This window comes from Drosophila nasuta, chromosome 2R (genome assembly GCF_023558535.2).
Source record: "Drosophila nasuta strain 15112-1781.00 chromosome 2R, ASM2355853v1, whole genome shotgun sequence".
Lineage (NCBI taxonomy): Eukaryota > Metazoa > Arthropoda > Insecta > Diptera > Drosophilidae > Drosophila > Drosophila nasuta.
This window is the reverse complement of record NC_083456.1, coordinates 13,215,009-13,240,101: the sequence shown is the minus strand read 5'-3', so window position 1 is coordinate 13,240,101 and position 25,093 is coordinate 13,215,009. Positions and strand designations below refer to the sequence as shown.

The 25,093-nt window shown below is 35.3% G+C and overlaps 1 protein-coding gene across 5 annotated transcripts in view; it reads left to right on the top strand.

Annotated features, from left to right (window-relative positions):
* The window catches only part of LOC132787320 (uncharacterized), a 33,015-nt gene extending 10,538 nt beyond the window's left edge, over positions 1-22,477 (top strand). For 2 of the 5 annotated variants that reach the window (XM_060794280.1, XM_060794279.1), the window contains exons 3-15: positions 3,456-3,603; positions 6,064-6,307; positions 17,637-17,757; positions 17,851-17,988; positions 18,119-18,256; positions 18,338-18,426; positions 18,574-18,701; positions 18,784-18,903; positions 18,986-19,131; positions 19,227-19,404; positions 19,468-19,784; positions 19,860-20,057; positions 20,123-22,477. In XM_060794280.1, coding sequence (XP_060650263.1) covers positions 3,456-3,603; positions 6,064-6,307; positions 17,637-17,757; positions 17,851-17,988; positions 18,119-18,256; positions 18,338-18,426; positions 18,574-18,701; positions 18,784-18,903; positions 18,986-19,131; positions 19,227-19,404; positions 19,468-19,784; positions 19,860-20,057; positions 20,123-20,220 — 2,063 coding nt within the window. In that variant the 3' untranslated portion in view covers positions 20,221-22,477. The remainder of the gene's footprint in view (positions 1-3,455; positions 3,604-6,063; positions 6,308-17,636; positions 17,758-17,850; positions 17,989-18,118; positions 18,257-18,337; positions 18,427-18,573; positions 18,702-18,783; positions 18,904-18,985; positions 19,132-19,226; positions 19,405-19,467; positions 19,785-19,859; positions 20,058-20,122) is intronic. The other 3 variants (XM_060794282.1, XM_060794284.1, XM_060794283.1) reach the window with 3 other exon arrangements.
* Positions 22,478-25,093: the final 2,616 nt, after the last annotated feature.

Genomic DNA, 25,093 nt, shown 5'->3' with positions numbered 1-25,093 from the left:
ATAAGGAAAAGAGACGAAATTGTTTCCCACAAAGAAATTCATTTATGATTAGTTATATGATAACTTCGTAAGAGCTAAGAGAAAATGAAGGCATTGTTGAATTAAAGATTTATTAATTGAAAATATGCATACATATATCTAGCTAATAGAATACGAGTGCAAACTTCTTTAAAGTTTATCTTCAACTTTCCCACAAAGAATTCATTTATGATAGGCTAAATTAGTTAGAAAAGTCTGACAAGAAATGGAGGAGTTCTTGAAAGAATTTATATAGAAGTTTACTCATATTTCTATATCTTATTTTGGAACTCGAGATTTCTTTTTAATATAGGAACATTATAATAGTTATCGGAATGTTCGAGTTTACTATATCGATTGGTAATCTCAAACATAATTGTATATGGGTAATTCCATAACGGAATTTGTCCCGTGGGAGTAAAGAGTACAGTGAAAATAACAAAAACTGAAACAATTTTAAAAATAAGTGAATGTTATTCTTAAAGCTTTAGATAAGCACTATATTTAGAGCTAAGATTGATTTTAGGAACTTGTTCTGTTTTACAATAAAATATATAAATTCGTTCATTTTTTGGTTTGCGTACGAATTTGTTAATTTTTGCAATTATCAAAACAAAAAACAAAACAGAAAGAAAATTCCAAAACCATTCTTAGCTATAAAAATAACCTTTTCTTATTTTTAAAATTGTTTCAGTTTATGTTTTTTTCACTGTAAAGAGTCATGGAATTACCCATATACACATTGTACATTAACCATTCCTAAAACATGCATTACAGAACTAAACTTTAGTAGCTAAAGGTATGCTCTCCCTTCCCTTAGATGCATAACTTTTTTTATTCCCTTCCCTTTTTGTTGTTGTTGTTTGTTCTGATCCAATATGTCAGATAAGACTGCAGGAAAGTGTTGTTAAAGCCGCTGATTACTGTCAGTTGATAAGAAACGAAATGTCGAAACGCAACTCTTTGAATTATGTACATACTTAATTGTTTGACGGCGTTTAATACTCTTCGAAACCCAAAAAAAAAAGAGGCCTGCCAATTTTCTTGTACAATTTGTCAAGGAAGTCGGAAGAAGCTTACATGCATGATAAGTGCGAAACAATACATTAATCTTGAGTTGTATTAAGCACTAAATTTGATTGTTATTATTATTGCCATATATGCATTATAATGCTGAAAGGACATGTCAATTACGTATTGCAAGGGTATTTTATGTGCGGCACTCCGAGCGTGAGCATTCGGCATTTTTTTTTCTTCTCCCTTGTTGTGTATTTTTTTTGTTGCCGTTGTTCTCCCTTCATACTTGAGCTCACTCTAATCCACACAAAACACGCCAAAGAAATATATGTGTTCATATATGCGAAGTGTGAGTGTGTGTGTGTGTGTGTGTGTGTGTGTGTGGAAAGCCCGTCATTTGAACTGTCCATACGTATTTGTACGCTTGTCTGTCTGCTGCCTGATGGCGTTGCGTTTGTGTATTTGCTTTTAGCGTGTAGTTTTCTAGGGTTTGTGTGTCCTGCAGCACACACAAATTTCGGGGTTGGCTGCTGCTGTTGCTGCTATTGTGGTTGTTGCTGCTGTGGCACTCACGCAAAAGTATTGAATCATGTTGGAAAATTATGCACGGTACTTGAAATTGGCGAAACAATTACAACGCGCAGCTTTGGGGCTGGCCTGGGACGTGAAACGTGGACGCAGAACGCAGAACGTGCAACGCTGTCATGGGTTTGTTTGCCAGCTGCCCTGCAAAGTATGCTACACTTTTGTACGCAGCAGCTCCTCCGCAGACCCCACACACAGTGCGTAGGTCGCGATAGGGAGTGTGTGTAGGAGGGAGGGAGGTAGGGAGTTACGTTGGTTGGTGCCACATTATGACAGCAGCGCAGAACAAAATATACAAGTCATTGGACACAATGAAACACAGAGTCAGCGTCAGCGACAGCGACAGCGACAGAGGCAACCCAAAGAGTGGGCAGGAGAGGTGGATGGGTGGGGGGAGGCTCAGAGTTCACAGGGATTCGCTGATCCTGCGCAGGAGTACCTTTTGTTTGCCACAAATGTGAAAACAACAAAATGTGAAAAAAGCAAAAATAAAATACAGTAAAAGTAAAGTAAAGTAAAGTAAAATAAAAGAAAGGAAAGGAATAATAAAATAAAATGTGTATCGCTCTACAGTAGCTGTGTGTATGTGTGTGTCTGTGTGGATGTGTTTGTAAGAGTGTGTGAGTCGATTCGTGCGCACATTCGTCTCTGCTTCTTCTGCTGGCGACTTTTGTATATTTGAATGCGTAGCTCTCGGCTTTCGCTTTGCTGTTTCGTTTCGTTTCACTGTGTGGCCCAGCCCGACCGCCTCTCTTTTTTCCCTTCCCCCCTCTGCCCTGTGCCACCCTAACGCCCAACTCCCAGCTGAATGGCAGCGCAAACGAGGGTGGTTTTACCATTTTGCTATATATGTATTGCATAGGATATACTTATTGTTTTCTCTCAGTCCCTATGTGTATGTGAGTGTATGTATGTGTGTGTTTGTGACTGTCCCGTTTCAGCCCCGCTGATTGTGCTATGGCATGCCTTTAGCTAACGATTCGTTTTCTTTGCCTTCTCTATGCATTGGCTGCCTTTGCCAGTTAGCTCGATTCTCTTGCCTCCTTTTTTTTTTAATATTCACAATTGCCATTTCGGTAGTTTTTATGCCATCGAGCATGAGTCTACACACACACACACATTCACATAGAAGTTCCTATGCCTGTGTGCGACATTATTATTATTACGAGCCATTTCTGGTTGTGTGCTGCTGCTGCTGCTGCTTGTTCAACTTATTTATGCGCCCTTGCGCCGGCAGAGGGTCGTAAATTTTTGGTCCCTTAGAGCCACACACACACACACTTATATACACACATACACACACGCATACAGAGGCACTTACAAGCTGACACTTATGCGCACGCACTTAAATACAATCATAATAATAATTGAAACAATTTATAAATTAAAAAGCCACAAATCTTGGCATAAAAATTGACATTACAATTAGACGACGAGCAATGCCACAAGAAAGTGAAGTGAACAACTGAATTTTCGGGCGGGTCGGTCGCATTGCTCAATTCACTGTGGAAAATGCTGAGATTGTTTATATTATATTGAAACATATTTGGAATTGCTCTTTTATGGCGATGTTGCTGCTGCCTTTGCTGCTGCGTCTTCGCCTTCGTCTCCGTCTTCGTGTCGTTAAATGAACAATGGGAAGAGGAGAGCTGAGCAACAATTGAGGTCACATGCATGCCTCAGGCCCAATTGTTGTGCAATTCAAATGTACCTTCAGTTATTTGGCTATTAAAATGTATATTAATAATTTATGCTGATGCTGTTTATTCAGCTTGAATAATAAATGTTGTGTGTTGCTTACAATTTTCATTTCTCTTTTCTTCGTGTGTTTGCAGCGCCCACAAATTGCACATTTCCGGCACGTTGGGAAGGCTCCTGGTTCCTATCGGGCTATCAGCAATCCATACACATCAAGGGCTCACAGTTCAGCTATCGCGGCAGGTGTGCGGCCTCCGATGGTAACAAATATCTGATAGTCGATGAGTAAGTACCACAAATCGAATAAATCTATCGCATCTCCCGCTAACAGTATGCTAACAACATCTCAACCCAAAAAAAAAAAAAAAAAAAAAAAAGAAAATGAATAAAAAACACTCGAATCAACAATTTGGCAAGCTGGCAAATAGAATGAAATGAAAAAAAAGTCAAGAAAAAAAAAAGAAGAAGCAAATGCAAGAAATCAATGAAATATCATGTTCAAGAAGAAGCACAAGATGAAGTTGAAGCACAGGCATTGAAAGCACTTGTACTTGTACAATGACTTGTGCTCCTTGTCGTAGTCCCCCTTTTTTGTGTTTTGCCTATAATTGAATAAGTTTTCCAGTTTTTTTTTTTTTTGTTGTTTGTGTTTGAAGAAAGTGTTGCTGAACTGTGCTAAGGTAAGACTCCAGAAAACCAATCGCTAGGGCAACAAAATGCAGTAGCAGCAACAACAACGAGAACATCAACAGCAGTAACCTCATTAAGACAGAACGTAAAACTGCTGCAGCGTTGGCCGATAACCGAGCGCTCTTAGCACTCAACACACTTCAGCTCTCCGACAGTCCGGCAGCTACTCACAGTGCCATTGACATGCGACATGGAGACATAGTTAGATAGTCAGGCAATCAGGCAGTTGGGCAGCAACAGCAGCAACCAAAAACCTGTCGTCAATGCTGTCGTCGCCTGCCATCTGCTCTGCTCTTAACTTTGCCTACGAAACTAGTTTCGTTTTTTGTTTTTTGTTTTTTTCTTTCTTTTTGTCACTGTCTCCTGTCCCTTGGCCCTTCGTCGTGTCTGCGCCTGCTGTGTGAGTTAATTTTAATGTTTGACAACAGCCTAGCCAAAGTACTGAAAAAAACTATCTGGAAAAGTCTACTGCCAAACATCTCTGTCTCTATACATTCATCTACATACATCTAATATATATACTTTACTTGTATATGTATGTTTGTCTACTTGTACAGTAAATGCTCTAAAGTAAAACTAAATCTAAAACTAACTTTTCTTTCCCACCCCCCCGTACGTCGTACGTATAATTTATTATTTAAGAGGTGCCTCTGTGTACCTGTCCTCTAGCTTGCAACGGCGAGCTCGACTCGTTTGCTGTTGCACATTTGATGTCAATGCATCTATTTTCTCCTTTTTATGTTCCCTTTTAAAGAGCTTTAACTTAAACATATAAAACTTTGTCTTTTGTACCAAATAATTCGACAACCTTTTTGATTTTGAATGATATCTTTACAAAAAATATATAATACTTGGCTGCATTTTTCCCTAAATTTGATTTTTGATTTTTGTCTATTGCCATGTTTCGATTGAACATATTTATTAACTATTACTATAAGAGATAATCTTACTAAGTCATGCGATTTTTAAGTTGTAGCTGAAATGTGAATTTTCATCCTATTTTTTGATGCTTTTTGTGAAGAAACTCAATTGGTTGTTTAAGGCGACATTTCATGTCTGCCTTGGAACACCATTTTCGTGTTTTCCGACTATCATAACTAATCCATAACTAAACTTAAATATGTATATTTAACAACAGTCAATTTTATCTCATTTTATGTACGAATTTTTGTCGTGTTCATACAATATTTTTATCTTAATGCTATCGTAACATATATTGAATACAAATCCTATTTAAGTATCGTAATACATATGTGAACGTATGTGCCATATTTACCAACTAACCAACTAGGCCAACTAACAAAAGTCCCTACAAAAATTTTGCCTAACCTCAGAAAAAAAAAACAAAACGAATATATAAAAAACTACATCTTTTTTGATTTTGAAATATTCAATTGAATTTTTACAAATTGTTTAACATCACTTTTGAACAACATATATTTTGGTTAACTTTTTCGTTATTTAAGTGTACGTCCTTTGAGTTCGTTTTTATAATCATTTCAGTTACTATATAAAAAAAAAAAAAAATATATAGCTTAACCTGTAATGAAATAGCCGATTCGATACCGAGTTGGCTTCAAAACATTATCTTTAAATACTCACAAACATATCAAGAAGATATATCCATTTTCCACATACTTACATGTTACTTCAGTTTCTTTTTTGGGATATACTATCGAAATGAATATATTCATATCACGGGGATTTGAACATAATTAGGAGGGTGTCACCTGCATCATTTGCACCCCAAAGTTATGTATTTGATTTTGAAACGCCAACCACAAAAAAATAAACATTTCATTAAAAATTGATAAACGAATAGTTAAGAATTTTTATTGTTTCTTACTGCGAAACAACACAAAAAGAAACAGTCCAACACAATACTACAGTCCAGCTGCCAACTACGTCAAAGATAAATCAAAATATATATATACAAAAACTTACTAATCACAAACATACCAAAACAAAAATACTACAAACCAAAAAAAAATACTAAACAACCAACTACCAAAAATACAATACAAAACTTTTCGTTGCAATCAAAAACTTTTTTAGGAAAGGATGTCATCGTTGCCTGGTTATCTATGAGAAGCATAAAAATGTGCTCCAGTATAAAGAAAGTGAGTGCGAAGGTGATAGTATGTATATGCATCAGTCGAATCCATCTGCACTGGCGATGCGTAGCTCTATAAAACAAAGTGATCATAGGGGGGGAGCTCATCCCAATACGAACGGGCATTCAAGACTATCATCATCGGATCAGTACATAATGAGATCCAATGACGATATGAATGATTGTAAGCATTATCTTTATATTTTTTTCCAATATTATATAAACTTAAGCAAAACTTCCAAAAAAAAACCAAAATAATACAAATTCTCTATCTCTTAACTCGCTATCTCAAAATACCAGTTATTTGTTCATTTTAACCACCTTTTAACATTTTCAATCTGCTTTTAGGTTAACCAACATGACTAACATAATCATATTATTTAATCGCAGTTTTGTAATATTTCTTCATTTCTCTTTTACGTTTACTGACCTTTTTCTCTCTTTCGTTCTGAAAACAATGAAAATACAAAGTTTTATTTTTTTGCATTCGAAAGGCTAAGAAAAATGAAAAAGAACACATAAACAACTGAAGGTTTTCTCTCTTGTTTTGATTTGTATTTTGAAAAGTATCTCGTTGATTTTGTACCATATAATTTAGTTTATTAAAGTATTTATTTAGTTATTCTATCATTTGACTTGAGTTGGCTTTTGAAGCAAAAACCTTTATTCCATTTAATTTTTATCTCTTATGATTTTGTAAAAAGAAAAATCAAATCAAACCAAACCAAACTTGTAAATAGTCTCAAACAAAACAAATACTCTGCATACAAAATGATAAATAAATAAAAAACAAACAAAATTCTCCCCGTTTACGTTTGTCATGGCAAGGGTCCTCTCTCTCTCTCTATTTTAATCTCGAACTCACCCACCTAAAAAAATCAATCAACAAAACAACAAAAAAAAAGCGTATATAACTCAAATATATGTGTATATATATAAATGATAATAAAAACCAACTAAATGAATTGTACATTTTTCTCAACCTACACACGTTGCAAAATATCCAAAAAGATACAATCTACAAATACTAAAGCTATCCAACAATATCCAATATCAACTATTTATCGTTAGTGTCAATCCAATTAAGCTACTTAGTTGCGATTTTCAAACGTATTAGCGGATTAGCAGATTAACCCGTCCCAACAGTACTAAACTAAAACATACCAAAAAGACAGCAAAAAAAAAAAAAGAAAAAGAGTATAAAAGAAAACTCGTAACGCGACATCTTTAAATCTAATCCAAAAGGCAAACCTACCCCAGAAAAAAAACAAAAACAAAAAGAATTTAAGAACAAAAAAAATATAATCAACTTTAGTTAAACAAATTAAAATGTTTGGTTTTAATTTTTTGCTTGGTTATTGTTTCTCTTTATCGTTTACACTTTACCTGTAAATAATTAAAAATCGTGTAAATATATTAAAAAAAACAAAAAAAACAAAAAGCAAAAACATTTTCTTATCAAATCGAATTGTTTGTTCAAATGATATTTTTCAACAAAACATTTACATATACATATATCTATATATATTTGCAAACTCTATTCAATATTTATATGATATGTATACTTTTTTTTGTTACTTCAATATTTTTAACAACTCTCTCAACCTACAACTACAACAACGACTACAACAACAACAACAACAACAAGCAGAACAAGCAACAAGAACAACAGCAACAACAGAAAAAACTAACTAACAACTACAAAAATTACCGTGTACAAATCGATTTCAATATAATATTCAAATGTGTACGAATATGTTTTTCCTTTTTAGTTTTCATTTCTCAAAATGAATCGGAAGCTGAGTGATTGTGTGAGTGTGTGTGTGTGTGTGCAAAAGTGTGTGTGCTTTCCATTCGAATATTAAATAAATATACATATATGGTATATGTGGATAAAAAAATATTCAAAAGATAATAAGTTGCTGCAGCTTACACACAGAAGAGAACATTTGATTGGGATTTCGAAAATTTGCATTTAGAAATTTTGTACATTTATTTAAAACGCCAGCGCCACATGCAGAAATTGTTGCAAATTAAACGTTCCAATTTGTATAGTTATCGTTATCGTTATTTTTGTGTCTTTTTATTCTTCCTATTTGTTTTCTGTATTTATTTTTGTACATTTTACTAGTGCAAACATAAAACGCACAATCATTTTTGTATTTACTCGTACTACAATATATAGAGCTTTAAGCGTTTTTTACTCGTAAATTAAACAAACTTCCCCCATCGTTAACCAACAAACAAAAAAAACTTGTATTCAGTTGTGGCCGATGCGTCGTTTCGACTCATTTGTAAATAAAACTCATCTAAATTCATGCAACTCGCAAATGCCACTTGCCACTCGCAAATAGCGGCGAACAGAAAATAGATTATTTAGACGCCGCTTCACACTCAGCACTCTTTACATACAATACTATATGTGTATTATATAATATGTTATTATGGAGTGTCCTAATTGAGCACCTTATTATGCCTAAATGCGTAGACTTGATATGATATGATGGCTTATTATGGTGTCCTTACTGAAACTCTGTTGTTTAAGCTGGATCTAACATAGTTCGATCTTTTGTTAAAAATAAACTAACTCCATTTTCATCCAAGCTGTCACATGTCACTGTAAATTCTCCATACATTTTCATCTCGTCACTTATGAATATGTATTTATTTATTGCATAAATGAACATAGCAACAACAACAACTGAAACAGAACAACAACAGTACAGAAGAGAATTGTTCTTATTTTGGTTTGTTGGTTTGTTTGTTTGTTCCTTTTGAAAAGTTCACTTGAATTATTTGCACGTTCTCAGCGAGTTTTCAGTTTGTCGCTAACCGATTTTAACAATTTCATTTTCTTTGTTTTCCCATTGTCGCTCGCGACACATGATTTATTTATAAGTCTTCACGCGATGGCACCAACCAACTGAATACTGAATACTGCATAGTGAGTAGTGAGTAGTGAGTACACCCAAAATGTTGTGTGTAAAAATCCACATACGTATTTTCAGTGCAGCTTTAATGTGTGGAAATTGAAATGCGCGACTTGAAATATAAATGTGAAGAGAGCTTAAACATGTGAAACTTTGAGTACTTGACTCTTAAATAAATGAATTATTGAAATCTAAATTAAAAATGGATTTACCATAAATTCAAGACATCAAAACACATTTAACTTGCTTATCTAAAATTGTCTTCTGGCATTCAAAGACAAAAAAATTGTATTTTAAAAGTTACATTCAGTTTTTTATGAATGCAGCGGCAAGACAAGACACTTTACATAAATGACAGGACAATGTGTAAGTGCATCTTAAGCTTGGACAGCTTGCTCCTTCCACTCCTAAACATAGTGGACAGAATTTCCTTCCTCACACACACACAATCTGCAAAACTTTGCGTTTTGTATTCTATATAGAATTTTGTGTGAGTGAGTGTGCGAATCGTTTCATTTTAGTTATCCAATCCTTTTGAGTGCAGTCTGAAGTGTCTCTAAAATATGTAGATACTTTTGCAGGTTGCACTGTGAGGGTGTTGGAGAGTATAGTATCATGGAAAGCCCAAGCAACAGTAGTTAATTGCTGTAATCCGCTTACTACGACTACTAGCTTGTGTCAAGTGCTAAAGTTTTTCTACTACATGCTACGACTACTTGTCTCCGTGGCACCCGCCGAGGGAGTGCAATTAGAGCCAACTAATTGTAAGGCTAAGACCATAATTGCATACAAGTATCACACTAGTTGACTGGTGACTGGCTCCAATGCATTGGAGCAAGCAATGCTCAGGCTCAGGCTCAGGCTCAGGCTTAAGCTCGTAGCTGAAGCACGCATAGAAATGTAAATTCATTATTTATTATTTGTTTGCCTCAATAGAAATCAAATTAGTTTAAGTGGTGCTCGAACTCACAGCACAGCTAACACCAGACCCATAATGTTGGTCCTTCTCCTGTTTCTGTTTCTGCTCCTGTTTCTGTTTCGAGCTAGTCCCAGCTCAACCAGTCAGCTTGAATCGATTTGAAAAGCGCCAAGTCATGGAGAGTAAAATGTATATATTCCTTGGCTCTGTCCATCTCTCTTCTCTCCTCGCCTCTGTGCTCTAATTTAATGCTGGCAACTCGGGACATTCACTGACTAAGTGACTGACTGACTGACTGACTTGCTGGATGGATGGATGGATGTCAGCCTATGTCTCTTGACAGGCGCGTGTTGCTTGTTTTTTCTGCTTTTGATTTGATTTTGTTAAATATTAAACGAGAGTTTTAGGTCTTATTTATAATTCAAAGGCCAAAGGAAGGAAGTTTTAGGTGGGCGCATGTTTATTTTGATTAGCAGTCCGTAAAACAATCGCTACAATATAACAATACATATCATTATTAGGTTTATGTCATTATTTGTTCAGAATGCTACACACACTCCCACACACACACACACACTCTCTCTGATGTGTGTGTGTGCCTTTGGGGCAAACGGCTGCGTTTGATTAAATGAGCAGCTTACAAAATTCAAAACTCAATGCAAACACTTGACAGCTTACCGCACACAGACTTCAAATTGAATTTTGCAACATTCTACATTCTGTGTGCTGCTAAATCGAATTTGAATACAATTTATTTTAGCCACATTTTGTAACTACGATGCGTCTGTGTGTGTGTGTGTGTGTGTGTATTCAACAGTTTCAATTACTGCAGATTTCTATAGGCTTAACAACTAGTCTTCTGCTAATTGTGTGTCTGTGTGTGTTGGTGTGTGTGTGAGTGTGCAACGCCCCTTGTCATAAGGATATTCATTTATCCTTTTACAAATGAGCAGCAGTTACACACATCTTTGAACGAGTTGCCTCAATAAATCATTGTGTTTTAATTTTGCTATAATATCGCTATTGACTTTCGCATTTAATTAAATGTTAATGAGCGTGTTTAACGCATAGTCCTATAATGAATATTGCGTGTGGGTGATGAATACATATTTTGGTTCCATTTTGAAAATCAATTACAATTGAATATTCAATTAAGAAGTAGCAAATATAAAGCTGCGAAATTACAAATAGCCACACTTTCAAAAATAATTCCTTAAACAAAACTTCACTTTACCATCGGCTTAATTTAAATTTACTTTACATTAAAAACTAACTAAGTGATATACATACAAGTAAAAAAGTTACCATAAGATGCTGGCTACAGATTGTTAACAAAACCATATTCTAAAAATACAGAAAAAATACAAAAATATTCCGAAAGGTATGTTTGGTTTATCGATATAGTACTACATTCTATAAATACCATATGGTACAAAATATACCAGATTGTCAGGCAAAGCTACAGACACCCTATTGCATTATCATTTATGTGAAATACAAAATTATAGTATTACATTTAAAATATACCGCACCAAAATATAGAAGATTATCAGCTAAAGTAACTAGGACCCTATTGCAGTGACCGTTATTTGCCATACAAAAGTATAGTATTACATTTAAAATATACCGCATCAATATATACCAGGCTATCAGCCAAAGCAAATAAGATCCTATTTCAGTAGCTGTTTTTTGCAATTCAAAATTATTCTTAAATACCTTTAACAATTTTTATCTGATCGCAAATCCAATTTATCAGGAATCAGAAATATTGTAACTATTAATATATATGTATAGCTGTTGGAATAGATATTACGAGAACCAGAAATGTTACCACCTAAAAAGAAAGAAATAAAAATGAATGTGAAAATACTTTCAAAGTAAAGCTAAACTTAAAGCGTTTATTGGCATTTCCTCGCTTGCTTTATGCTACATGTAGTTTATATTTATTTTCAAGTTATTCCTGCCCAGGTATCATTAGCTGTAGTTACGACTACTTGAGTTGTGCCTACTTCTTCTCAGTGCCTTTTCCGTTTTTTTGTTTGACTCTGCCTTTTGGCGTAATTACGAGTCGTGTTTTTATGTTTTCATTTTTGTGGGCGCGCACATTTAGCAGCATCTTGTAGTATACTATATATGCATATATATATACGAGTATATCTACAGGGTCGTGGGTTGTTGTAGTATATTTTGCATACCAATTTCATGATTTCCCACTCAGAAATGGAAGCGCCGCCATCAACTCTCCGGGCATTCAATGAAGGACATACTACTGAGGGGCCGCGCAGCATTTTAATTGCTATGCAGCGCGAGTGCGCCGAGTGCACAAATGTAGGCAGCATAAAAAATAATTAAAATAATTAAGCAAAACTGCGCCATTGCCCTGTCTTCTTTCCCTCACTTCTCTGGGCGCCTTTTAATGCTGCTGCCACCTGGCATGTCTACTTGACTACCCATATTATTCCTTCGTTCGCGGATTCTTCACTTTTCTTTTCACTGCATCACTGCATTTTTACCATTTTTACCATTTTCTTTTTTTTACTCTTGCTGCATAAATCATTGCTGATTGCGATGTGTTTTTGTAAATAGTGTGTACCAAGCATAATATTGACTCGGCACTAATTTTGAAGGTTTGTCTTGCAATTATCCTTGGTTTCTCAAGACACTAGTCGTTCTTTAAGGACATTCCGACACATTCTCCTTTAATTCTTTATGGTCGCAACATGTTTAGTTTATTATTTGTGTGCTCGTAGTTTTATGGTATTTGTGTTTCCTTCCGATTTTTTTTATTGTCTGGGTGTTAAAACACGTAACAAAGCAGCTTTTTGCCAATTTCTCGTGCGAGGATATTTAAATTTAATCAAATGTCTGTAAAAATGTTTACCATACCTTTTATATGCTCGCCCAATAGCAACAGCAACAACAACAACAGCGACCATAACAGCAAGAATGTACGCACTGAAGTATGTGTGTGTGTGTGAGTGTGTGGCAGGTGTGTGTGTGTGTGGTACAACCTGCTTTTGGCACGTTGACTGGGTAATTTGTTGGTTGTACCACGAAGCGAACAGGTCAGGCCAACAGCCACTTTTATTTTATTTTATTTTATTTTATATAGTTCTTTTTTTTCGGCATTTTCATGCGCCCCCTTTTCGGGGACTCTGCGTGTGTCGGTACAGTTTTCGCAGTGCATATACTATGCTATATAAGGAAGGCAAAACAGAACGAAACAAAAAACGAGAAGTGAACACCGTATTTACCTAGGGACACCCAGAGAACAGAGACCCAAAAAGCGGAGCTGGTGGAGCCGCGTGTTTGCGACCGGGGTGTCAACCAATTTCGCGTGTCTCTAGCTCCCTCTCCTCTTCGCTGCCCTTCTCAATTTTTCTCTATCCCACACTCTCACTCCGTTAGCAAAAGTTGTTTTTGTCAGCGCTCTGTTGTATGTATGTATCTAAAGATATATACATATATATATTTTCACATTGCCATTTTCATTTCAATTCATTTCATTTATTTATGCAATATTTTATGTGCTCATTCATTTTTTGCTCGTTTTCGTTGTCATTTGTTCTATTAATTTGTTGTCGCTCGGTTCCGTTCCGTTACGTTCCGTTCTGTTCTGTTCTGTTGTCAATTTTGTTTATACATTACGTATACCGTATGTATGACTGTGTATATTTTATATGAGCGTCGTGCCATAAACCTCATTCATCTTAATTTGTATGCCTTGTTTTGTTACGTTTTATGATGATTTTTAGGTCTACGTTCGTTCGTTCTTAATCAGAGTTCATTCCTTGTCTATCGTCAAGGATTGTGTACAGAGAAAGCAAAACGAAACTTCATAAATGAATTGTGTATTATAATAAAAATCAACTAAATTCTAAGGATATATTACAACTACAATCACAACAACAAGTACAACAACAAACCTAAAACCACAATTACAATTACAAATTACAACCACAAGAACAACAACAACAACAAGAACCACACGCTGTAAATAAAGACTCCTTCCATCTCTTGTACAGATATATTTATTGTGTTTGTTTGTTTGTTCGTTTGTTGATAAAATACTTATAACTTACAACTTCATTTGATTTTCCGTTTCATTTTTCAACTGTTGTTTGTTGTCACCAATTGAAGCGCTTCGATTGATTTTGTTTTTGAATAAGAATTTAATAACTCCTCCTTGTACATGATTATTATAATTAATAATGTTTATATTAATCCACTGCTAACAAACGAATCATCATCATGACGTGAAAATCTCATCGCTAATATCGCCCAAATTTTGTACAGTAATCCCCAAATGAGCGAGTGAACTATCTATCTATCTATCAAACAACTTCGGCCTGAACGAAGCTTATAAATATGATTTCCAGAATAGCTAAACTGCATGATATTTACCATATACCATATATTTTATTTGCTAAATGATCCGAAAGAATCCAAAACAAAAAAAACAATCTTTAATGTAAATACATTTTTCTTAGCTTTGAGTTAATGGCATCCTTAGTATTCGGGAAATCCTTAACAGACTTTTATGCGCTTCTTTTGGAAATCATATCAATGTTAAATGCATAAACAATTTTCAAACGGTTTTCTTCAGCATCCAATTATCATTTGTCCGCTCCCCAATCACCTATCCCAGCTAGTCCAAAAATCCTCAACTCTTTTTCAGTTGCCGCTTAAGAAAATTTTCTTTTTTTGTTTAGAATCTAAAAAATAAAAATTTGTGAAACACATTTTGTATATGAAGTAAATATATACCCTCATTCATTTCAGTTATTCTCTGTCACACTTTGTTTTGTCAAATTTGGAAAATAAAGAAGTATAAAAATCAAGAAAAAAAATGAAAGGATTTCAAATAAATTAAAATTTTTGATCTACATTATTTTCTGTCTCGCGCAGTGCGATTTTGCACATGCCAAATGAAAATTGAAAACAAAACAAAAGAAAAGTAAAACGAAACGAAAATAAAAAGAAGTAATAGAAAAGCAATCTATATATTCAAATATATATATTTTGTATAATTATTGTACATGATGATAAAATGTTGGGATGGGCTGCCCGGTGACCGCTAGTATAATTGTCTCATTTATCAATTACTTGTTGTACTTTCTTCTTACTACATTCTACCTAACCTAAAAAAAACCTACTACTATTTAACTATTACCCTACTACTATTTGTACTACTATTCGCTCTATGAGTTCACACTTTCCCGTGTTGTTGTTTCCTTTTTACCATATGTGTGTGTCCGTGTTTGTACCTTTTAGTTAGTGTCGACTACAACTACTACTATTTCAACTACTACTACTATTTTCATTTTCATTTCCATTGTGTCATTATCATTATGATTTTGGTTATATGTATGTTTTTTGTTGTGTTATTCAGTTTCAGTTTCAGTTCAGTTTATTTTTTTGTGTGTGTGTACATAATATACTTACCTACATGTGTGTTATTTAATTAATGTAATTTAAACATGAAACTCAACAATTTCTGCTTTTGGTTCTTCATTAATTTTCGTTGTCGTTTTCGGTGTGTAATCCTAAACTAGATGTGTGTCATTTTTCATTCCGTTCGTTCGTTCGTTCGTTCGTTCTAAGTGTTGTTTGTGCGTGTGCGTTATGGGCTACTGTATGTCCTGTAACACTAGTAGTTCTGCTACATATACTAAATATATTAAAAAAAATATACCATACCTTTTTTACATATGTGTGTGTGTGTGAGTGTGTGTTACAGTCCGACCAACAAAAGTAATAACAATAAACCACAAAAAAAAAGAGAAGACAAATTAAATACAACTACAAAAAAATTATACTCAGTTTATTTTTTATGTTTTTGCCCTCGTATTTTTGCCTTGTCATGATATACTACGCTTCTCTGTAGTAGTTGCCAGCCAACCAACACACACTCCTCCTCCTTCACACAAACACACACACACACACACACACACACACACTCACACCTTTGAACACACACCACGCCCCTGCAGAGCCTTGTTATACCATTTGCTTTTCATAAAGTGTAGTTGCTACTTAATTACAATCATTACTCAAAAGAGCCACAAGAGTCGTCGGCCAACAACTTCTCACACCCACAAAAACAGATACGACACTCATACACACACGCACACACACCCAGACACACACACGAGCGCATTTAGAACATAGACACACACATATGTATGTCCTGGCTTCTGAACATCAAGAACAAACACCCTGTATATATGATTTGGTTATATTTATTTGTTTATCAAACTTTCGAGTACTTTCCAACACTCTCTGCGTGTGCTTGTTATTTCTAGAATTATCATTTATGCTGTAGAGGAACTGAAAATCGCTCCAAATTGTTTGTTGTGCCTTTTTAGCTGTAAACATTTTGTAATACATTTACATTTACAACTCTATTGCCTGTATGTTTTTATGGTTTTTAACCACATATATATCTATATATATGTATGTATATTAACGGAAACAGATATAAGTAACTCCAAAAAAAAAAGAATACAACTCCAAAATTGCTAAAAAGAGAGGACCCTTTACCAAAGATCAAATAAAAAATATCTATATCTACGATATTTGCAGATGCAAATCAAAGTACTCTTAATTATTTTTAGCATACGAGTATATGTATATTTTTTATATAATTATTACAATACCAATTTATGATTACAATATATTCAGTTTACAAAACGGTTTGATTTAAATGTTATGAATGCCCTAGCTACAAAATACTTTAATGGCCAACATTTGGTTTGCTTTGTTGTTTTGGTTTTTCTTCTTCGCCAGAAAAAGGAGAAACTGAGACATTAACCAACTGATATTTTTACTTGAGATTTTTCATATTTTCTTAAGAATCTTTGTTTATTTTTGCTCTTGGTTACTTGTTTTTTTTTTTTTTAACGTGCTGTGCTCTTCAGTTAGTTTGCACACAAACAAAGAAAATAAAAGTTAAGCAATGCAACCGAAAAAAGCAACAACATTTTTCGAGCATTGTTTCAGCTAAAGAAGCAGAAAATACTCTTTGTCTTTTTTTTTTCGTTTTTCGTTGTTTTCAGTTTAATGTAAACGTATTTCTTAGTTATGTATCTTACTTACTTTTTATACACATTTCAACAGAAATTGTTGTTGTTTCTCATTGTGCCGCACTCGAAGCTGCCCCAGCGACAGAGACAGCGACAGCGACATTTTGCTGATTTCAAGTATCATTTTGCCATTTATTTTACGCAATTTTCTCAGCACATCAACAAGCGGCCACTTAATTAAACAAATATCTGTGTAATTTAAATGGCATTCTTGACGACGCAATGAGAACTTTGCAACAATGTCAGTCGCAACAGCTGAGGCAGCTGGGGCAGCTTCCAAGTGGCGGTGCTCGAAAATGATTTAACAAATCTTTAGCCCTTTGTAGCATTGTTTTTCATTTAATCCTAATCTCACCTAAATGTGTTGCTTCTCTACTACTATCTATCTATCTATCTCTGACATACTACTAATTTAATCAATCCTACTACTACTTACAAAAATCTACTCCACTACTTCCTCCAACTATTTTCTTTCGACTTCTATTCTCTCTTTCTGTTTCTCTCTCTGTGTTTGTCTGCGACAACTTGTTTAGCGATTTGCATTAATTGTATTTTTATGTGTGCTTTTAAAATAATCATGTCCCCCAGACTTTTGCAAGGGCCGTGAGACTTTACAGAATCTCTGCGATCAAATTCCTGGCGATGCTCTGCTCTATTCACTGTTCCGTGAGAGCGCCGAACCGGTCAAATGTCCGCTAAAGGGTGAGTGAGTCAGCCGACAATACCAATAATCCAATTATTTCAATGCAATGACTCACAATGCCCAATTTTGCCTTTGCTTTCGCTTGCATGCAGGTCCCTTTATATTCACATATAATCGCGGCCATGGGGAGTGCAAGTCCCCGGTGTCGAACATTGAGAGCTGCACCGAAGAAAGCCGTCTGCTTTTGAGTTTTCAGGCTTGTCCCGACGTCCAGGGCACTGAGAGCACGGGTAAGTCGTCACAGCCAGCCACACAGTCACATCCTCAGCCGCAGCCGCAGCAAATGTTGATGCTGACGATGTCGTTTGGCGTTGATTTGTATGAGTCGCATTGTTGCTAAAGCGTCGTCTTTCATTGCAGTCGAGGAGCTGACATGCCTGGCAACCTGGAAGGATGGCAACTCACGCTATTTGGTCGGTCTCGTCTCCCATCATCATGCCATTTCCAATGAGGAACGTTATCGCTGCTTTGTTTACGAGAAAATCTCCTCGTTGATGGGTAAGCAATCTCCTTGCAAACAGCTGGAACAATGTCTGAGCTTTTATAACCCTCACCATACATACACACACACACACACAGGCGGTCCCAGCATGCTGAGCTCCAAAGATGCCGAGTATAAGCTGGCACAATCCGGCGACGCCACTTGCAATGGCTTAGACAGTGCTGAGGTAAGCATAGAAACGCGACCAAACGACGTTGCACAGCAACATCAACCCCAACCCCAATCTCAACTCTGTTGAGCTTCCAACCCCACCCAGAAACAGAAACAAAAAAGAGATTTTCACTTAACTGCCTGCCTTGCTCCCTTTTCACAGGTTGGTTCACGTATAATGTCGCTGCGAAAACCGCCAGCGGCTGAGCGCTGCGATTTTCCCGCCTGGTTCAAGGGTCCGCGACACTGGCATGCACTTATGGGGAACGCTGTCTACAATTATCATTCCAAGTGAGTGGCAAGAGTTTTGCCGTTGGCCAAAACTGACAGCCAATAAAACGCGCTCGTCCTCTCTGCTTTCAATTCTTTACAGTGATGGCTCTGTGCACATTATTAAGCCCAACGGCTACATGGAGACACGTGCCCTTTGCGAGCAGATAAACAAACAGACCTCAACCGAAATGATGGCCGTGGTACACTATACAACTGGCTGGTAAGTAAATCGCATAAGAAAGTTCTGTAGAGCATGTCTCCATTTCATTCCATTCCATTTCTTTCGGTCGTGTTCTCTGCAGCCAATCGGGCTTTATGTGCATGATGTTTTACCGTCGGGACACGCACGTCATTGAGATACAAACAGGAAAGCCGGCCTCTCGTCTAGAGGATGCCTGTGCACCAGATCACTTCGACTTCAATAAGATGGCCTACATTACTTTGCTGGGTAATATTACACAGAGTGTACAGCATGCTTTGACAATTCGACATCAAATCCGCTCATCACATTCTTTCTCCCCTCACTCACACTGTATCGTACAGCAAGCAATCCGGAACCGCATATTTGCCCCATGGAAGGCCTGTACAATCTGAGAGGCGCAATTGGGCCACCCTACCTGGTCACGCGCCACAAGCGCAATCACAATGGCAAATCACATCTTGGACATGGCCATCACCATCACGAGAGCAGCTCTGATTCTGGGGATTTTGGCCACAAGGGGTATTTTGTTGTTTGTTGTAAACACTCGTTCAAGCATTGCTCAATCGTGTTTATTTGTTGCAGGCACAGTACACTGAGTTTTCGAAATGCCGAGCGCATGGAACGCGACTCCTGGCATGCCAACACTCGCGGCCTGCCGGTTCGCAGTCGTCGCAATGCACCCCAAGCACAAGCACAACAGCAGCAGCAACAGCAAGCTTTGGTTCTAAGCAGTCTCAATAGCAACAACGACACTAGTGTGGGCTTTATTGCTCCTCGAAGTCGACGCGATGTACCCGGCTGTGTGACCAACTACAATGCGCAACGACAGCTCTGGGTGGGTTGCAGTGCACCAAATGCAATCGATGTGAGTCCCCTGTGCAGTGTGGACGGCGAGGAAGGTAAGCTTCAAGGCATCTCTTGCACAGAGAGTGCATCCAAATACCGGCTAATGATTGTTATGTTTGTTTGCACAGAGTACTCCTGCCATGGCTCTTGGAGCGAGAATAGCACCGTCTATATTATAGCCCGACACAAGGGCACCAAGCACGGCGTCTGTATTAGTTACAGGCCTACAGAAGGCAACTCAGCCAAGCTGGTCGTTGGCGATGCCTGCTATCGTGGCACACAGAAGCCGCCGGATCATCATCTGGTTGCAAACCTTTCCGTTTTCGGTATGTAATAATGTTCGCTTTATGTTTCGATTTGCTTTAACAGTGTGTGTTCTATTTGCTTGTAGGTAAATGCGGTGAAACGGGATCGAGCGCCAGCACAGATCACTTGGCCAGCTCATTGCTATTGTTTGCAATGCTCACGTGGCTGACGTTGCAAAGCTGATTTCATAACAAACTAAACAGTTTGGGACTACACAATAACGATTTGTACACGGGCACCAAAGTGCCGCCGCATATGCAACACTAATCCCAACAAAAAACCAAACAACTCCCAAACCAAACTCCCATTACGATAAACATGTATACAAGACACACATTTAAGACTTATTGTACATTGCATATATATATATATATTGTATGTGTAAGGCGTAATCAAATGATTCAAATTTGTTTTGCTGTATATAACCAATTTGTTTATTATGGTCACCTCCTTTTTTGTTTAGTTCTAAGTGCTTATATTAAAGTCGATATATTATATTACAATTACAAAAAAATGGAAAACAATATTAAAACGAAAGAAAAACAAATAATGGTTTGCAATAAAGCCTTAGAGCAAGCGCTGTTTGTATTAGGCCTAGTAAAACGCGCCTATTGCTAAATATAGCGCTGAAAATTAAATAATTATATACATATGCGAAAAACGCTATTTATTTGTAATACAATTATGCATAAAAGAAACAAGTTAGAAGCAGCATGAAAACAAAAAGTTTATGTGAAGCATAACAAAACTACATTAGATACGAATGTAAGCTAACAGCTTTTCGTTTCGTATGCTGAGATAAAAGTGAAATAGTGTTTTATGCATTTATTTTTTTATATCATTTCCAAAATGTTTCCTACGACAAAAGTACACACTGAAATACTAAAACGAAAACAACCTTCTAGTAACTACATACACTAAATTAGTTTTCGTATTGTTTTCAAAATGTAAAAACTAACAAATGCAAAAAAAAGAAACAGAAGCAGAAGCAGAAAAAAGCATTGTGTACGCGTATATTTTGATGTACAGTGCAAGATATTACAAAATAAGCATAATTATACATATACATACATATATGAAGGATACATAAAATAATATAAATAAATTTTGCATAGGATCACATTGGTTTCATAATACATAAATAATACCTTGCAAAATAAAAACATAACTTACATATACATATTTACGGGGGCGATTCAATACACTTGGCTAACGATTCAGCAAGCATAAGTGAATAAATCATGAATGAATGAATGGGTTAGATGAAGTATTCGATCTTCAAACTTTATTAAGTAGCAGCACTCACGTTCATAATCAATCAACTAATTTCTAAAGACACACAACAAACAAACAACCAAACAAACAAAGACAACAATGAATCAGCAAGAAATGCTAAAATAATTAGAGTGTTTAAGGCAATTAAGCGGTGATATAGGTCTAGAATAAACAAAAAAAAAACACAAAAACGTAAAACAACTGTATAAAAGCTCTTAGCTCTTATGAAACGCGCAAGAACAACTGGCAGAGGCAATGGAGAGAAACAAGTGTATCCAAAGGATTTCAGAAACTAGCATTTTCCCTCGAGATTACATAGCGATTTACAACACAAACCATTTTTGTCCTAATTAAAAATGATTAAAGAGAATAATTAAAGTCAAGATCCAATGCGGATTACAAGTAACTAACAATTCCGAATCGAAAAAAAACGAAACCTCTTCCAGGTGCATAATTACACACACATGACTAGTCGAAATTGAATGAAGAAAACGTTCCCGATGAATCCATGTAAATAGCGAATGATGTTATGCGAATTGATCAGCAAATATATTAAAAATTGTACGCGGTGTATACATATGTAACTAATATGCTAGTTAGCTAAAGAAACAAGTATTGAGCAAATGAAATAAACTACTTACATAGGCAAACGCTGGGAGAGAGCAAACAAAGTGCGCTGGCTAACTGAATATAAGAGTTACTTCATAAGTACTACGTATAAATATATATATATTATATATTTGAAATATATAAACTTAACTGGAGCATCGGACAGACAAACTAACTATCAGAATATTAAACCGAAATGCAATTTATAATAATAAAAGCAGAACACTCAATCATTGCAAGAACAAACAATAGGCAAGGCACTTGAAATCCACACTTAAAGACAGCCGACACTCCCAGGAGAAGACAAATCAATAAATAGCAAGGTATATATACATGTATAATGGTTACATATGGCACTACATAGCAGCCGTAGGCAAAGAGCAGCAAAGGGCAGTGTCGGGCAGCGGTTAAGGCAGCAATGATAACTAATATACATAAATATTTTTGAGTGTACCTATCAATAAGTATTTCAATTTGTTGTCAGCTTTTAATAAGTAAATATGTAATAACAAAAAAAAAAACAAAACAAAAAACAAACTAACAATTAAAGCGAGAATGCATTTTAAAAACATAAGACAAAATAAAATCAATTGACACTCGAAAAATAAAGTAAATTTCATAATTCCATTGTGAAAGAAGAGAGGAAAGTTTTAAGCAGCATCCCCAAAGAAAGTTCAGCTCATACTTTCGTTTCCAATTTATCGTATTTGATTAATCGCTTAGCTGTTTTTGTTTTGCAATTGTTAAGCTATAACACTTTACAGTCCAGTCGTTCCCATTGGCAATTGTGGTCCAACAAAATTCCAGCCACCTTCTGTTGTCTTCTTATCCGTATCTTTCCCAATCGCAGCATAAACGTGTGTTATCAATGTTCCAAATGAAAAAGGTCTCCACAAACGTATTCGATGTTTCTAAAAACTACAAAATCAAATACACAAATAAAACAAAAACATAAAAAAAAAACAAAACAACATACATATTTTTGTAAATAGTTAATGCAATGCTTGAATTTTATCCAATTACTGGCCAACTGCAATCGTGTGTGTGTGTGTAAGAGGCCACGCCCATCAATCTGCAGGTGCAATTTGGCCGTGGACTTCATTTGAATGTGAACGCTAAGCATTAGAGTATAAGTGATTTTTATATTCAAAACGATTTTATAAATCATTTTAATTGTCTATTTTAATGAATGCAAAATGTAAACATCAGAAAATAGTAACGCAATTAATTAATTTAGTTGATGTGTGTGTGAACAACTTTTGGAATTTTTGTCAATAATTAAATGTTTTTGAGTCCTATGTTCGTAAATTAATTGTTTCAGTTTTTTAAGCAAATATAAATAAAAATACGAAACTAATTACAAATATAAACAAAAGCGTTTTACTCACCTACGCCGAGAAAAAAGTAATATCTTTTAAAAATTAAATACATTCTTTTCAGTCAATCAAATACACATTTATTTTATTTCAAAACTTTTAAAGATTTTATACATTGAATTGTCTCCTGCTTTTTTTAAATGACCCTCTGGTTAAGGCGTTGCTGAACCCTCTAGTTGACGTCTTGGATTCTTCAGTAGATCTTCCTTCATTTCGGCCTCGGAGGTCTTCTGGGGCTTCAGTCATCGTCAGCAATGTTATATTGAAATTTTGATCTCTTTGTTCATATATTTGGTGGGTGAGGTTATTTTTCGTGGCAGCTTAAATGCCGAGGGGCAAATCAATGATGAAGAGGCGAGAAAGAGAATTGCATCTAATATAACCTCACCCGAAAAATTAGATGCTTTTCAATTGTCGTACGACTTTTTATTGAACTGGGAAAGAAGTTTTAAGGATGGATCCAATAAATTTTTGAATGAATAAATGTCTACATTCTAAGACATTTTTAATGCAAAAAATCAATGTGTTTAATTATAATAGGTATCGCCGGTTTAGGTATGAATATAATACAAGTTCTTGTATAATTAATTGTAAGCAATAGTTTAGTCCATTGATTTGGAAAACATTTGTGATTTGCAAAAGGATTTAACAAATAAAAATATTACAGGAAATACTAAATATGCTAGATTTACCAAAATTGTGTAAGAATAATTGTATGCTTAACAGAATATTTGGTTTAGTATGCAAATATTATGACAACGTGTAAATTCTTTGTGTATTTACCGAATAGAAAAACTTTATAAATATTAATTCAAGACCAGTATTTTGATACATTAAACACAAACTAGGAAGTCGTATAACATTTTAAAGTTTCAAGTAATATTGAACAACAGTATGTGGTTATACAAATACACAATATGGAAATTTGTGAAAATCTTACAATGAGACTTAATTACACAAATTATGAGAGCCCTAAAAAACCAGCCATTTTTTACGCGTTTATCGAATTTTTTGAAAAATAACCCATACGACACCTAACACAACATGACATATTAACTATAGTATTATTTTATTCATTCACATTTGTAATACAGATGAATTCATTCAGGTTAGTTTTATAGTGAATTTCAACCAAAATTTCTAAGTACATTTTCAAAAGCGTTATTTCTTAATCTTGTTTTATTACAAAGCGTGTTAGTAATTTGTAGGGAAGGATTTCAACCTGAGTACAGATCTAAACTTAGTCAAGATTTCACATTTACAACAAAATTGCAAGAATCGGTAGACAGGATATGTGCATTTGCAAATCTGTGGCAGGTTTATGGTTTAACAACATTGGGATTAGCTTTTTCATTACAGAGAAATATGCCAAGATCGCCTCGATGTCCTCTATTTATTCTATCATGAAGAAAATGTTAGTAACTAAGTAGAGAATGTGCAGGGATTTGTAATTAATGCAAATCAATCACATTTATGTATAAGGTAAAGTTCCGTAAGAAAATATTTTATGAAGTAAATAGATTGAAGCTTTAAGTATACAGAGTTTGTTTTTCAAAAAAAGGAATTGCATACATATGTAATTATTTAGGATGTGAGCTATAGACCGTTATATTGAATATAAGTCTAGCTATTTAAATGAGTATAGGTTATACGGTTTATTATCCAAAGTACATCATAGTGGGTCACTTTATGAGTATTATGAAAATACTTCATATATTTTCTTGTTAACATTGTTTTGCTAAACGTTTTTAATTTTTCATAATTATATCGTAATCATTTAAGATATATGGTTCAGA